The sequence below is a fragment of the Nannospalax galili genome, unplaced genomic scaffold (assembly GCF_000622305.1).
Source record: "Nannospalax galili isolate Female #2095 unplaced genomic scaffold, S.galili_v1.0 scaffold46, whole genome shotgun sequence".
NCBI lineage: Eukaryota > Metazoa > Chordata > Mammalia > Rodentia > Spalacidae > Nannospalax > Nannospalax galili.
Genome location: NW_008355790.1, coordinates 418,532 through 435,283, shown reverse-complemented (window position 1 = coordinate 435,283; position 16,752 = coordinate 418,532). Strand labels below are relative to the sequence as shown.

General features: G+C 40.6%; 1 protein-coding gene across 1 annotated transcript in view; it reads right to left on the bottom strand.

Annotated features, from left to right (window-relative positions):
- Positions 1-16,752, bottom strand: part of Wwc2 (WW and C2 domain containing 2) — a 208,002-nt gene that overhangs the window by 55,232 nt on the left and 136,018 nt on the right. Inside the window, exons 10-16 of the mRNA XM_008853555.3 lie at positions 15,214-15,303; positions 13,358-13,977; positions 9,293-9,422; positions 8,676-8,756; positions 8,490-8,576; positions 5,410-5,602; positions 1,462-1,626 (exon numbers count right to left, since the gene is read on the bottom strand). Coding sequence (XP_008851777.1) covers positions 1,462-1,626; positions 5,410-5,602; positions 8,490-8,576; positions 8,676-8,756; positions 9,293-9,422; positions 13,358-13,977; positions 15,214-15,303 — 1,366 coding nt within the window. The remainder of the gene's footprint in view (positions 1-1,461; positions 1,627-5,409; positions 5,603-8,489; positions 8,577-8,675; positions 8,757-9,292; positions 9,423-13,357; positions 13,978-15,213; positions 15,304-16,752) is intronic.

Below are 16,752 nucleotides of genomic sequence, written 5' to 3'. Positions count from 1 at the left end.
CGTCTTTATTAGGTGATTGGCCCTTATGAATATAATGCTTCCACCTTCCTGTAGATGTAGGAAGGTTTCCCTCTGTTGTTACACTTCTAAAGTATGTTTCCCTCTTACTTAATAAAAGAAATTGAGATGGGCGTTGGTGGCGCATGCCTTTAATCCCAGCACTTGGGAGGCAGAGGCAGGCGGATCTTTGTGAGTTTGAGGCCAGCCTGGTCTACATAGTGAGTTCCAGGCCAGCTGGGGGCTACAAGGAGACCCTGCCTCAAAAAGACAAAAAAAAAAAATCATCAAAATAAATAAAAGACTATACAGATGGCCACACAATTTTGTGACTATGTGAAAAGACATTTGAGCCCAGAGTTTCCAATGGGTGAACTGTATGTGACATGAATTATATTGCAGTATAGCTGTTTCAAAAAACTTACACAAAGATAAATGCTGTATTCCATCCTTCCATACGCCTTTCTTAGTGTCTACCACAAACCTGGGCATTAATATAAACACTAACCCATGTCTGTTTCTCTTTTATCAACTACCACAGTGTCTACTGTAGTTTTGCATATGTCCTAGATGACTAAGGAAATATTTAAGTATTTGGCTTTTACTTAATAAGCATTTTAAAATAATCTAAAATAAACTTGTTTGTACTTGGTTACAAGATCCACAGATGCAAACTGATGATGAACAGCATCACAAAATATCCTCCTGTATTGCTTTAAGCGTCAGGGTTTGACTGTAGATATGACTCTAGGCTATAACACTTTTTTTCAGTGAACACTTTTAAAAATAATTTTATTTCATTATTTTTATTTTATGTGTATGATGTATTGCCTGTATGTGTGTAAGTGAACCCATGTCATGCAATGCACATGGAATTCAGAAGAGGGAGTTGGATTCCCTGGAACTGGGTCACAGACGGTTGTTAGCTGCCATGTGGATGCTGGGAATTGAACCCAGGTCCTCTGTAAGAGCAGTCAGTGCTCTTAAACACTGAGCCATCTCTCCAGCCCCTTCAGTGAACAATCAATAAGCTACCTACTAGTTATAAAATACTTTTTAACAGAAAAATATTTAAGAATACTGACATTACAGATAGAAAATTAACACACTTTCAGATTTAATAATTAAAAATTTGTAAAATGTTGTGTTTCAAATGTTTAAGCTGATAGTGAAATCAAATATGTCAACACAATGTACAAAAATATAAATTCAAATCAAAAGGTTTCTACAGTCACTTAAAACAACAAGGCTTCGACATCATATATTTTCATTGAAGGAGATATGATACTTTGGTAAACCCCACTTGAAGCAAAGCTAGAAGCAACCTTTCTTGGGAAGCAGGGAGCCAGTGAAGAGCTGGGAGAAAAGGAAGGGCAAGCAGAGCGTGGAGCCTGCTGCACTCAGTCCTGTACTCCACACTACATCATCACATTTTACCTACTGTGTTCTCCAGTTGTGACTCACCAAGTCTATAGGCTCTAACACCGGCTGGCTTGATTGAACTACAGATTCCTCATTTTCTTCTTTATTCTTTTGGCAAGGCATTTGCTTAGAAGGAAGTAAATTATACCATAGCATGAACATCTCATTGGAAAATGGTAAATCTGCCAGGCTGATCTGAGTCCCAGCCTATAGGAAATGAAAGAAACAAAGAAAATAAAAAAATAAATAAAAATAAATAAGCATGATAGAAAAATAAAACATTTACATAAGTATTGTTCTCTCTGATACGATAAAGATGATTGGGTGAGCGGGTCTTAAAGTAGAACCAATAAACTATAAGTGATATAAAGCACTGATGAGAGAGTGTGTATGTGTATGTGGTATTGTATGCATGTATAGAGGCCAGAGGTTGACTCTGAGATATGTATGTGTGCATGTATGTATGTATGTATGTATGTATGTATGTATGTATGTATATATTATTGGCAGGGTCTTTCATCAAACCTAGAGCTCAACCATTGGTTAGACAAGCTGGTCATTGAGGCCTAGGATCTGTCTGTCTCTAACTCCCAGAGCTGAGCTTAGGGCACATACCACTGAGTCTGGCTCTTACGCAAGGGCTGGGGATCAGAACTCAGGTTCGCATACTTACGTAGTAGGCATTTTACCCATGGAACCATCTCCCCAGCTTAGGATTTGTGAGTGTTTTAAAGTCTGAACATGCTTCATATCTTCAGCAGTAACTCAGTAAGAAACAATGCCCATTTGAACAGTCAATCCTCGGTTATTTTGTAACATTTAGTTTTCGTAACACCTAAATGTCTAAGCATGTAATTTTTAGAAAAGTGGAATTATGCTTAAATTAGAATTTTAAAAAATAAACAAATAAATGACTAAGTTGAAAGCATAATACTTCTTTTAACATGCCATAAGAGTGACTTGATTATTAGAAAACCTCATCATCATCCAGCAAAAAGTTTAAGACAAAGATTCTGCCTTTGCCCTTGAGTGAAAAATCAGCAGAAGTTTTCTTTATTAGGCAATAAAGCTGGGGTTGGACCATCAATTGATACTCTCTCTTAGCAGCTTGCATACTAGCCTCTAAAACTACGAAAACTAGCCTTCAGGGAGGTGGCTTCCAGGTCAGTTCCAGCTCCTTTGCTCCAAGTCCTGTGTCTGAAGTATGTCCTGTCTTCAGCAATATGGTCTTACCTTCAAGTTCTGGGAGGCTATCAAGGACTATGGCAATAGCCTGTATAATTTTAGGAGTCTCTTGGACTATCCTGGCTAACAACTCTAAGGGAAATTTCTCCTGTTTGGCACTGTTTCTTGTTATATAGCCTACCTGGACTCATGTAGAGATATTGTATATGTAATTTTTCAGTAGGCTTTGAACTAATACATTTCCCTTTTTTTTTTCATACCAGTCAAGCATTATTTATCTCCCTTCTCTTTCTCCCTAACTTTTCCTCCTCTATTCCCAGTTAAATTCCCCCCTTTTCCCCATTTCACCCTTAATAATACCTGTCACCTGTGGTCTCCCCCTGCTTGATTTCCTTCTTTCCCACAATGACCAACCAGTACTGGAAATAATACTGGTGCAGTGGTGGCACTTCTATCTTGGGAGGTAATCAACAGCTATCTAATTGGACCCAAAGCCCACTCAATGGGTGGGAACTCATGTGTAGTACTGTAAATATAGCCAAATACATGTGGCCGGAAAGGTCATAGATCTGAGAGAAAACCCTAAGGCTATCACATCCCAGTCAAATGTAATTTCTTACTATATGCTAAATATGGGTCTTTATATTTACAGACAAGTATGCCAGTCACCACTCATCAAATAAGCTTCTTTTGCAACAGAGACTATTACAAAGTTCCACAACTGGTCACACACAGATAATAAGTGACTATGAGATGCCAACCCTAAGTGACACATCTACAATGGCACCTCTACACCTAAGGCTCATAGAACATAGTAGAACAAGGGGTAGAGAGAATACTAATGCATCTCTCAACTCTCATTAATGAAGCTCTCTTATGCAATAGAGGACAATGAACACAAAAGGCCACAAATGGCCAAAGTGTAGAGAATAAGAGTCTGCAGAGTGTGGGTCCTTGGACAGGACTCCTATAATAAATTTCACCCACCCAGGACTCAGGGACCATTGAGGAAGAGGGGGCAAAAAGATTGTAAGAGCCAGGGGAGGAGGTGCATTACCATATGGAAAGAATCTTACAGGCTCCTGGGACTTTGCTCATATGAACCCACAGAAATGGTGTCAGAATGCACAAGACTCATGCTAACTCAAGCACATAAAAACCCAGCATAGAACTGTGGAAATGTGCAGCAGGCCCCAACCTTAGCCAAAGAACTATTGGTAGCTGATTACTGCTGGGGGAAGGAGAGTTGATTTTCTTTAAGGTAATGACTCTAAATAGGCTGACTAGACTCCAGTGGATGAACTTACATTGAGGAACATCTGGGTACACTAACTTGGTTCAATAAACCTTAACATAATGACAGAATACATGAAATCCAGTGGGGGAGGGGGGTTATGGGAGGGTGTAGATGGGGGAGGGAGAATAAAGATGATTGAGATGTTTTGTATGAAATACACAAATATTCATACAAATTATATAGAAAAAGGTTTTCTTTAGATGTGTGAGGTCACTAGAATTCCAAAAAAGGTAATGTTGAGATGGTTTCACATTCCACCTATCCACAGTCTAATTTCAACTCCATTGTTTCCAAGAAGTTACTAATTAATATATTGATCTTATTGGAAGCTCTGACACATCTTAAACATGGCATCTATCACACAAAGCCTGTCTGATGGCCAAAAAATCTACCTTGGCTTCTTTCTAATTTTATTTGACATAATATCACTTTTTTTCAAATTAAAAAAAAAAAGAAAGAAAACTATTGCCCTTTTTTTTTTTTTTTTTTTTTTTTTGGTTCATCAAGAGACATGTTTGCCTCCTGCTGGATCACAGAGTAAAAGCTGCTTTTGACCAAGTGAGTCCCTCTCTGGGTGCATGTGAGCATCCATAGAACTTTACTGGTCAGTGACCCCTCTATTAGTTACTGCCATGGCAGTGTGTTAAGCTCACTGCTGGCTAAGCACAAAGTCTTTTGCTGTCACATTCAATCACATTGCTCCAAACAGTAACACTTCCTCCTGGAAACTTTAACATCATGGAAGGGGAAAATGGGCCAAATGAAGGAACCATACACTTAATGCCTTGCTTAATTTTAAAGTGAATCAATGAACTACGGGATGGGTTGGTTTTTGATGTCCAGTTCACTATGAGTATAGCCTTCTTTGGGAAGCTCTTTATCTGAAAATAGGAGGTAATCACACTTTTCATAATCAATTTTCTATGGTATTATCCTGAGATTAAAGGAAATTAATATGCAGATCACAGGGTTTGGCTTCAGGACCAGTAAGCATGCACCACACAATGGTTATGACAGAAGCTGAAGTTCATCCATACTCAGGAACAGAAACGGAAGGTCAAGCCATAGAGCATCACAATTACAAGCAGACTTAAAAAAAATATGGAATATGAGAAAAAATAGAGAATAAATAAATGTAAAAAAAAATTAAGGAGTAAAAAGGGGCTGGAGAGATGGCTCAGGGTTTAGGAGCACTGACTGCTCTTGCAGAGGACACAAGTTCAGTTCCCAGCACCCACATGGCAGCTAAATAATGTCCCCCAGTTCCAGGGGATCCGACATCATCTTCTGGCCTCCACAGGCATCTCATGACATGGGTGCGCTTACATACATGCAGGCAATTCACTCATACACATAAAATAAAATAAAAAAAAGAAAGAAAGAAATAACTCGTGTCCCACAGTGCTGGAAGGTACGCCATGGCTTTGGGGCTGGTAAAACAGCAAGTAGAAAACGTCCTTAGAATAGCATTTGTGTTATTTGATGATGGTAATTATGAAGGCTCCTACCAAGCATTCTTCCCTGCGGTGTTTGCTGACAGAGCAAAGATCAACTCTCAGTGTCTTCTGCTGCAAGGCTGCCTGGGAAATGGCCACTCTGAACACATCATTGAACAACACAGATTCAGTGGGTGGGTGGACTTTTGTTCGAAATAGACAACTGACATCTGCTGAGGAGGGAAGGACAGCAACCCTAAAATACCTGTAAAGAACAAGAGCAAAATAAACTTCATAGGTACTTGAATTATAGTGGATTCATCACCATTATTTGCAATTATCGGCAAAGAGAGAAAACAAGAGATCATGGAGTTCATTATCAAATGAAAGCGCTGCTGCCATAATGGATCTGTGCTCCGCTGCCGAGCTGCTGTGTTCTTAACCCACTTGTGCCAACTGGGCTCCATCCTGCCACTCAGCAAGGGTTTGAAGCGAAGGCACAAGATAGGAAAGTGAAGAGGAAGAAAGTCTGCAGGGCAGGTGGTTACCGACCCACCTCCCTTTGCAGAGCCAATTCCAAAATAAGTCATTTCTGAGTCTAGGGAGGTGAGAACACACTAAGTGCACACTGGTGACTTTATCCCAAAGAATTCTCACTCAGAATGTTAAAACAAGAGATCAGTGATGACCAGTGCCAGAAATGGAATACATGATCCTACTAGAGGAAAAGAAAGGCTAAGAAGTCAAACAATAAGCCCAAAAAACAAAAACAAAAACCAACCACGAAATCTCCACAAAGTTTTGAGTTGGGGGCAAAGGACATTTAAGAATATTTTATACTAGGTAATTTTTAAAATTTTATTTATTAGTCTTATTTTATGTATATGAGCATATTGCCTACACGTGTGTAAGTGCACCCATGTCGTGCAATGCTCTCAGAGGTCAGAAAAAGGAGTTGGATCCCCAGAATTGGAGTTACAGACAGTTGTTAGTGCCATTTGAGTGCTGGAAATCAAACCTGAGTCCTCTGCAAAAGCAGTTAGTGCTCTTAACCTCTGAGCCATCTCTCTAGCCCCCTAGGTGACTTTTTTTAGTAGTGTCAACACAGGGCTATCATATGAGGTTCTGTACTTGTTTTGAGACAGGGTCTCGCTTGTAGTCCCAGTTGGCCTGGAACTCATTATGTAGACCAGGCTGGCCTTGATCTCACAAAGATCCACCTTCCTCTGTCTCCTGAGTTCTGGGATTAAAGTTGTGTGCCACCATGTCCAACCTATATATGAATTTAAGAAAATATTATACATACATATATAAATATAAAGAAAAATGTATATGTCTCAGGAAAGTTCAGACCAATTAGACAAGTGATTACATGCAGCTGGGGAGCAGACGCATGCACTGTATCAGCAGGTGGCTGAAACTGCTGCTGCTCCCGAGTTACCTGGGGGGTCACCACACCTCCAGAAGGCATTCGGTGACTCCTGTGAAGTGAGGAGGACTATGGTTGTTAGTGCAGTTGAGGTAGAGCACTTGAGCATGTGTAGCCTTAAAATTCGTGTCAAGTAAGAACACGTTTGTAGGGCATCTTGTAGTTTTCTCCTGGACTTAGGAGGTATTTTCCCTGTTCAGAGCCAGTCCCTGGTAGTCCCATCACTCTGACCTACCTTACTAAAAAGCTACCATACTCCACTATCACATGTGTTAGAGAAGTCACAAACAGTATCATCAATGAGCCAGTCTTCCCCAAATACAGCTTTCTATGCTGATCTAGCCAGGGCCACCTTATGCCCATTCTCTCTGCTAGTCTTATTAATGAGGAGGGGCCCCATGCTCCCATTTTAGGACGTCTTCTGAGCCCGGTCTCCTCCGAGGTCCTAGTCCCAGCTGGCTTTAATGATCATCAGTGGCTTATAGCAATCTCCATTCTTCTGGTATCTACTAAATGATCTCCATTTAGCTCTTTTTTTCTTAGATCCAGTTTCTCTTGGCAATTCCTGATTATGAGGATGTGAACTTAATAGTAAACCTGTAAGGAAACATCCAGGACTCTTATATTTACACAGTCCTGCCCTCTGAGTAAGAAACTCCATCATCATCAAGAAACAGTCACTGGGCTCCGTATAGTCATGGGGATCACTCAATATTCTTATATCCCCAAGCCTTGTACTGCCATGTTCAAAACAGAAAGTTTAAAGGCTGAGTAGACATGGAGATTTGGTATTCTAAGTCACAGCTGCTAGGCTGAAATCTGGATTCTTTCTGGTATTATACTTCCTAGCCATGTTCCCTTTGTAGAGAACATGGGAACAGGGAAACTTTGGCTTTCAAAAGTGACTGATGGGTAAAGAACTCTAGACTCACCTGTTAAAATACAGTCCTGAAACAATGGACTATGGAGAATTACGTCAACACTTTGTTGGGATTTTTGGTTTTATGCAGTGATATAACTGCAATTGAGAAGTTGTTGGCCACAGGGAAGTAAATATTGGATGATAAAAACATCCTCTTTCATGTAGCATGATAAAATGTTTGACTGGCAATGTTATACTAATGAAATTTAATCACTACATATTCATGTCAAAGATCAGAAAATTTCTCAAAACCAGTAGTAGTGAGTACTATGCAATAAAAATTATAAGCATATTTCCAGTAATCAAGTCCCAACACAACATAGAATAATAGAATCTTTGGTCAGAAAGGAAATAAAAAGTTTTAATTCCTACCCTTGACAAAAATCAGCTGAATAAACACCCAAATTTAATGTGCCTTTCTCCCACTTTCCTCTTTTCTTCATCTTTATCTACCCAGCTATTTCTCTCCCATTTCTTCATTTTTTAAAAAAGAGATTAATTTTATTTTTAATTATGTGCATATGTGTGTGTGTCTATGTATCTGAGTGTGGATTCCCAGAGAAGCCAGAAGAGAAGTCAGATCCCCTGGAGCTAGAGTTATAGGAGATTGTGAGCTGCCTGATGTGGGTGTTGAGAAATAAACTCAGGTCCTCTGGAAGAGCAGAAGGCACTCTAAACTGCTAAGCCACCCCCAACCCCTATATTTTCATTTTGATAAACTGTTTGATCACAATATAGAACTATCTTAGGTAGAAAAATTTTTAAGTTCCTCAGTTTGTTTCATTCACTGGTTTTACTTACAGTTTCAAAGAATGAGGTATCAAGAAGGCATGAAGATTTCGGAGTTGTGCTATAATCACCATGAAGCTTGAACTTTTTGCATCATGTCTGTCAAAAGAGAAGCCAAATGAAACAAACAGTAAGCACAGCCAGTGACCAGGCATTGATTTCCAGAACTGCCACCTGCTCCTACAAACACTGCTTTACCTGAGTCCTATCTGCACCTGGGCAGCCTCCACGATGGTGACATCTTCTTCACTATAGGGAACGTCTTCGATCTCACCAGGCCTAGGGACCAGGAGCAGGTAAACAGTTAATTTATAGAGACACTGATTATTATGGCTGATATTTGCCACTCAATGGTTTTAAAGGAAAACCTGAATTAGGAGTACTTCAATCTCACCCCAGTGGAAGCAGCTGCTTCAGAGGCTTTCTTTTCTTCTTAAGAGTCTACCTCTGAGTTAGGGAACACTTTGTGATGTTTGGCTTTCCTTAGACCTACAAGGCTACCCCACCCTCTTGAGAGCTGTCAAACAGCTATACAAAGCGCTTCATGGGTTGAACAGACATTGGTGAAGCACTCTGTAATTCCCACAAATATCAGTTTCTTAAATCTCTGAGTACACCAGTCTGTTTATCATTTCCACGGCTGGTGGATGTTTTTGGCATGTTGTAATCTTCTGGCATACCATCTCTTCAATGGCTGACGTCCTAAATTATTCTGAAAGGTAAACTAATGAGGGCTTCACCTTTACAATACACAATGCATGAGCCCAGCTAAGAGTCTTGCAGAGGTGCACATAGCATCTCTTGTGGGTTCTTACTGTTTCATGGAGGCTTCATAGACTCCACTGTCTCCAGCCACAGATTCGTCAGATACAGCAGCCGACACACAAGCAACTTTATCCCCAGGCAAATGGATTCCTCTTCTTTTGGGTAATGATTTTTCCATATCTAAGAAGAGGAGAGTGTAACACTCATTACTGGGAAAAGTATAATATATATATACAGTTTAGTTATGAGAAACCCAAAGTACAATTTCCACTTGAAAGTCAAGGACGTTACCAACTTGTATTACCAGATGTGGATGAGACAGGACACTGTGATATATGAGGTTCTAGGGTTCATTACTTGGGAAAACATGTTTTGATTTTTTTTGTTCTAAATTTTAAAATTACACTTATTTGTGTGTATCCACGCACATACTCGTGCCATGGTGTGTGGAGGTCAGAGGACAGCTTGTAGGAGGTGGGTCTCTCCTTCCACCACATGTGTCTCAGGCATAGAACTTAAGTTGACTGGTTTGGAAGCAAACACCTTAACCTGCTGAGCCATCTCACACAGGTCCTTGTCCTAGAATATTAAAAGGCAAGGGATGCACAGATTTGCACTGGTCCTCAGTTTCTTCAAGCATTGACGAACCACTATAACCTTGAGCTAAGAAACTATGTGCTCCCATCAAATACTGGAACTATTCCTACTTGAACAACTAACTAGCCACTCAATAGAAAAGAAATTCTCTGAGTCTCTGCTTCTCTCCACATGCCTTGTTCTTTGTCTCCTGTGCTACTATTCTAACAGAAATTGGAGAAAACATCTTTGACTTACAGGAATCTCACCAGCTAACACCATTAAACCCCCCCCCCACAACTTTTTGTGCTACCGAATCTTTAGCACCAGCTACCACTTAACTTTTATCTCTAACTCATATTCATATACCAGCATCCTGCAGCGAGCAAGGAGCATTCATTTACAGCTGTGCTCTGTACTGTAATAAGCTGCAAGCCTGCGGAGTTTCTTTCATCCTCCAGTGAGTGAGCCAGAGGAGCACTATTGGTATGCATTTCAGCCCCCCTCTGAGTCGTGACTTTACATCTTGTTAAGATGTTTAAGTTTTAAGGCTTCAGATTACAGGATTGATTGGTGCATTTCCCCTTTTATTTCTGGCAGTGGGAATGCTTTTTCCTTGATGATGAAGTGCCTTCTCTCCACCCACCCCCCTTTGTGAGGGGTGAAGGTGATGACATGATTTATTGATTACCCCCAGGAATAACCACAGCAGCCTGAAATTGACTTTGACAATGACAGAGACTGACTGTGGAAAGACTTCATAGTTATTCCAACTTGGTTTCTGTCATCTGAGAAGGATTGGGGCTGAGGAGAAAAACTTATATAAAATGGACTCAGCTTCACCTGCATAAGACCCCAGAACATCAAGGGATAAACAGTGTCCCTCCAAGGGGTCCACCCACCCTTAAAATGCTCCTTGAAAAAGCCAAGCACTGGTGGCCTGAAGATTTAGTGGTTTTATGATTAAAATATATGCTTCTGCTGTTTTCAGACATGAAACTGAAAATTAACTGCAAACAAAGAAAGCCCTCATGTGCATTTTTCCTAGTGACTTTTTGAAGTGCCCAGGGCTTCGCATGTGCTAGCAAGCACTCTACCACCGAGCTATCCCCAGGCCTGGGGTACCTTTTTAACAGCAGTGTAATAACATTTAAGAAATTTAAAATGATTTCACAGAAACTTCCTCCGGGCACCTGTCTCCAGACAGTCATGGACAAACATGGCAGGAGACCCAATGTTAGGGATTAGGCCAACTGCTAAGCCACCATGTTTGGGTGATGGCCCTTGGCCTGAAATTTTTAAACTGCCCCCCTTTCTCCAGCATCTATTCCTATGCTGGTGGGATGTTGGGAAGTGGATCCTCTAAGCTGATAGAATGTTTAGAAGTGCTCACTAGAGAATATTCCAAATATACAAACAGCAAAGTCAGCGGTAGATGCTCAAGAAGGATAAGAACCAGCAAGTCTAAACAGCAAGGAGAATGGTACCCAAATGCTCCACCCCCCCCCACCCCCATTCTCTTGCCTAACTTGTAGTGGTTTGTGGAGGGAATGGGGATAGCAATGTTTCTATTACCTCTCATCATCACACAATGCTAACAATTACTACAATTGAGCGTGCATGCCAGACATGCTTAGATGGCACTAATCCTCTTGCATACTATGAGAATGACTGTGCAGATAAGGAACAAGCCAAGAAACAGGGCAACATGCTCCCTCACCAAAACAGCCAAAGAGGCAAGTGAAATGTGAGAGCAGGCTGGCTCCACTGGCCTCTCCTCACAGGTGCCCTGAAGTCCCGCTGCAGAGCGACTATGGACATCCCTCCCATGCTTGTGTGTGTGTGTGTGTGTGTGTGTGTGTGTGTGTAATAATGTGTGTCACTTTGGCATCTCCCTAAGATGGCACATACAAACCACAGGAAGGCCCCATCAACCCCAGCTCTGCCTCAGGCCACTGTGAGAACACAGCACTTCAGTCTTCAGTGTCAGAAACCAAAAATTCAAGTTGTATTCATCGACGTCTCTAAAGATCTCAACTGGCCAATCAATTAAAACTTAGAATTCCTAGGCCCATATGTACAGATAAAAATGCTTCTTCAAACAGCAAGCCCATAGTGTCCCCTAGAGGAAGTCCTCTGAGAGGTGGAACACACTGCCTGGACAGGACTTCCTCACGGGTGTAGAGATTCATTTCGTACTTCACATTAAGCTAGCTATAAGATGGCTCCTTCTTGGAGCATAAGACATCATTTGACAACAAGGACACCACCTGTTCTTCACAACCATAATGCATATATTAAAAATATCTAGGTGAGCAATACTGCCTGAAATTCTTGTTCCTGACTCTGAGTGCACACGCAGGAGCAAGGACACATTGGGCTGCAGTCTCTTCCTGGGGCTGCAACTGGGAAAGCAGTCAGCAGATGGCACAGCAATGCCGGACACTGGACTCTCCCAACTCCAATTAACTTGGGCAGAAGGGGAGTCTGGCATGAAACAAAAATCATGTTTATATAGAACTCCCTAAGCAATCTAAACATTGAACCTTGGTACTAATTAGCCGATATGCTAATTGACTTGGTTTTAATCTGTTGTAGGCCAATTTTTAAAAAGAAAGTGCTCATCTTTGCCTTGCTATTTTCAAACAAGAATCCATGTGGAAGTGTGGAGTGCTCACAAAATACATTCCAGGCAACTACCACACACAGAGGATCTCTAGACTACAGAAGAGGTACTAATGTGATGCAATCTCTTAAATAGGAAGGCAATATTTTTGCATATGTGCATGTACATGTTTGTGTGTGCACAGGTACCTGTGAATGTATGCGCAAATATGTATAGGTCAGTAGTCAACATTTGGTGTTCTCCTCAGTTGCTCTCCACCTTATGTTTTGAGACAGGGTCTCTCACTGAACCCGGAGGTCAATGGGTTCTGTTATGCTGGTTGACCAGGAAGCCCTAGGGAGCTCCCAGCTCTGCTTCCCAGCACTGGGATTACAGGTGTGAAATGACACACTTGGTTTTTACATGGGTGATGGGGATCTGAATTTAGGTCCTCATGCTTGCACACCAAGCACTTTAGAGACTGAGTTATCAACTCCCCTAGGCCCCTATTTCTATTTTGTGGTAATGGGGATTGAATTCAGGGCTTTGCACACACTAGGCAAGCTGTCTACCACTGAGCTATAACCCTGTCCAGGATGCAATTTTTTTTTTTTTTTTTTTTTTTTTTTTTTTGTCTTTTTGAGACAGGGTCTCCCTGTAGCCCCAGCTGTCCTGGAACTCACTATGTAGACCAGGCTGGCCTTGAACTCACAGAGATCCACCTGCCTCTGCCTCCCAAGTACTGGGATTAAAGGCATGTGCCACCATGCCCAGCACAATTTTTATTTGATAAAGAAAGAAGTTAGGTATAGGAATAAATATCCTTGAATGAAGCGAAAATGAATACTTTGGAGAAAGAGAAAACTACCTCTTTCTGGAAAAGAGAAACCTAATCCATTTTAAAATGGTTCTGGTACATAAAAATTGCATTTACCTGTTGTTCCTTCATATAATGGCTCCCTAGCACATTCGTTAAGGTCTTTATCCTCTAAGAGAGATTGGGAAGCTCCTCCTGAATCTGAATCCAGCAAGATCTGATTTTCACCATGTCCAAGGTCAGCAAAATGGCTACTCAACTCACAGTCTTCAAAGTCAGCAGTGAACTGGTGGAGAGAGGTGTCATGAGAAGACACAGGAAATGTGCTGTCCAAGACCAAAGGAGAGCCAGGAGGAGATAAAGAGGAAAGGGAGGACCTAGACGAGAGGGATGTCACAGACTTGGAGGCCTCAGTCAGTGGGGGTGTGTGGCCGGTCACTACAGTTGCCACCCCACAGAGTCCACTCTGGCCAGGTTGGCTTGGAGACTTGACCACTTCATTTTCATGGATGGTGGTGATGGGTCCGGAAGGAATGTAGCCACCCTTCTCTTGCAGAAGGAAGTCCAGTTTATACTGATAATCCACATCTATCTGATCACTCTGACTGCTGTAGTAGAGTTCACTGGAACTGAGGGAGTTCAGTGACCCTCTGCTAGAGGTGTTCAGAGAACCCCGACTGGATGCCAGGGACCCCAGGCTGCTCCCAGACGACATGGATAGCGTGCTAGAGGACAAGCTGAGAGAAGAAAAGCACACTTTAAAATCTGCTGTTACACAGGATGCCCAACCACAATCCCTACTGGTTCCTTCAGACCCGGAAAGGGAAGGGAAACCGTGATGCCCAAGACTTGAATCCAGAACACAGGCAGAGGAACTTGCTGTTGAAACAGATTTCTCTGCTCATCTATTAATATCATCAACCTTGTTCTCCATATACTCCTTAATAATTCTTGTCTTATTAAAAATTACATGCTAGGGCTGGAGAGATGGCTCAGCAGTTAAGAGCACTGGCTGCTCTTGCAGAGGACCCAGGTTTGAGTCCCAGCACCCACATGGCAGCTAACGATCATCGGTAACTCGAGTTCCAGGGGAATCTGATGCCTTCCTCTGACCTCTGTGGGCACTGCACGACACAGGGGAACATATACATGCAAGCAATACACTCATTACACATAAAATAAAAATAAAAAATATTTTTTTAAATCATAAGCTTTTTGTAGTCAAGTATGGTGGCACATGCCTTTAATTCCAGCACTCAGGAGGCAGAGGCTGGCAGATCTCTGTGAGATCAAGGCCAGCCTGATCTACATAGTGAGTTTCAGGTAGGAAGATCCTGTCTCAAAAAGACCAAAAAAAAAAAAAAAAAAAGTCTTCAAACAAAAAATGTAAATCAAAGGCCTGTCTGTAAGTCAACTTGTACACCTATCCAAAAGCAATTTTAGATTTTAAAAATACTGAAAAAAAGGAATGGCTTATACAAAGAGTTAATGTATCTACTCCAGTTAAAAATATTTCTAGAGGGGGAAAAAAGAGGCACTCATAAAAGCTAAGAGACTACACACAAGACCCCTGAGCACCCTCACTATTTCTCTTCTCTTTGTGTGATTATAGGACTGAATATTTTTCTAATCAATAAAAGAAAATTTATGGCCAAACATTTTAAAGTAACTCTCTTCTATCTCCCTTTGCAAAAGATGGGATAATGATAGAAATGTGCTATTTTCTCGTTTTCATTGATAGCTAAAATATAACTTCTTTCTATAAAATATTTCAAATGCATTCTAAATATGACCAAGGAGTTTATAAAAAGAAAAGGAATTTACGTGACTTTAAATTTTGTAATTCAAATATTAATTGTACTGATATAACTAATTTATTTACTTTTAAGTAGCTGAAAAATTACCAAAGAGGGCCCAGAACATCCCTGGATGCTATGAAAACATATTTTCCCCAAAACATCTATCAAGTTTACCTTTTAAGTTGTGAATGCAAATATGTAGTTAATTTAGTAGTTTCTTCAAGTTTCTGTAGCAACTCTTTTCTTCTCTCTTCCAATTTCAATCTAGAAAAAAAAAAAAAAAAGAGCTTTCAAATGATTACAATGAAACTAGAAGTAAACAAAAGAAAGATTCAGTTTCCCCCAGAGAGGTAAATTTGAGAGGCAACAGGACAACCAGCAAGAGACATGAGCCCAGTTTTCACAGCCATGATAAGTGGAAAGGGAGGTCTATGCCCAGTCCCCAAAGCCATGAGAACATCAAAGTGTTGGCAGTGTAAAATTTTCTTGAGTGCATTGAAGTAAGGTGTAGCCCTAGACAGAGAAGAATTGTGAGGAGGAAAGAGCTGCAGCAGTAACAGCAAAAGTCTACCCAAAGACCCAGTGTCCTCGTACAGGACTGAAGGCTGGCTTCACGTTAGGAAAACACTAGACGGTAAGGATAAAGAAGCACAGACAGTCATCATCGTAAGTACTGGATTTTGCAAGGACTGTTGTGAAATAATGCTTGATGAAGAAACCTCTAATCCTCATTTCTTGAGAATTTTTATAATGAAGCAAGATTGGTCTACACTGCTGCTATGGGCTAATTTGGGCTTAACTATTTCAGCAAGAAGAGCTAAGTGATTTGCTTTCCTAGTTCCATCCTGTCTCATCATCTGCCCCAGATTATCATAGAATTAGAGTATTGTGGGACTGAATCTTGAAAGGAAACAGATCAAGCATCCAAAGTGTAACTTAGTGTCTGCACAAGTAGTATCATTCAAATAAGGCAGTGGTGTAGTTAAATGGGCTACATGTGGGCACCTCAGTTCCCAGTCTTGGATTTGCTGTTTACGAGCTGTGTATCCTTTGGCAAGTCATAAATCCAGGGTCTCACCTTTCTCATCTATAAATGGTGATTATAATCCTCCTGTGTCTACCTGATAAGGCAGTTAAAGGGATCAAATGGAGTAATGTGTGTGAAAGTGCTCTACATCTTGCATGCCCTGCAAGATGGTGATATAAAAATTAGTGACTTTGGTTTGAAGAAAGGGAAAATTTCCCTTATTTCCAACCTCTTTGAAATTTTATGCATGTCTTGGGTAGTAAGGAAATGTACTCATTTATTTATAGGTATCTATCCCTTTGATGTGTCAACAACAAAATTTCCATTATACATTAAAATTAAAAAGTAATTCTTGCCATTTTCTTTAATACTTCAAGGCATGATAAATTCTTTCATAACTTTCATAAGTATATTTTTAAAAAGAGCAGTCTGTTTTTTAAATCTCTCAAACAAAAACTTAATAAGGAAAAATTAATGTAAAGATTAACTGAATTAGAAGGTAGTCTGGAGATAGCCCAAACACTATTAAAATTTATGTCTCTGGCAACAGGAAAAATACTTTAGAAATAGGTCTTAAAACTAAATATCACTTTTATTAACACAAAGACATTTCCTTATGTTCTAAGGAGGCTCCATATGACATGTCTGTTCTAAAGGCTGTGCCAGCCCCCTACTGGTTCTTGCTC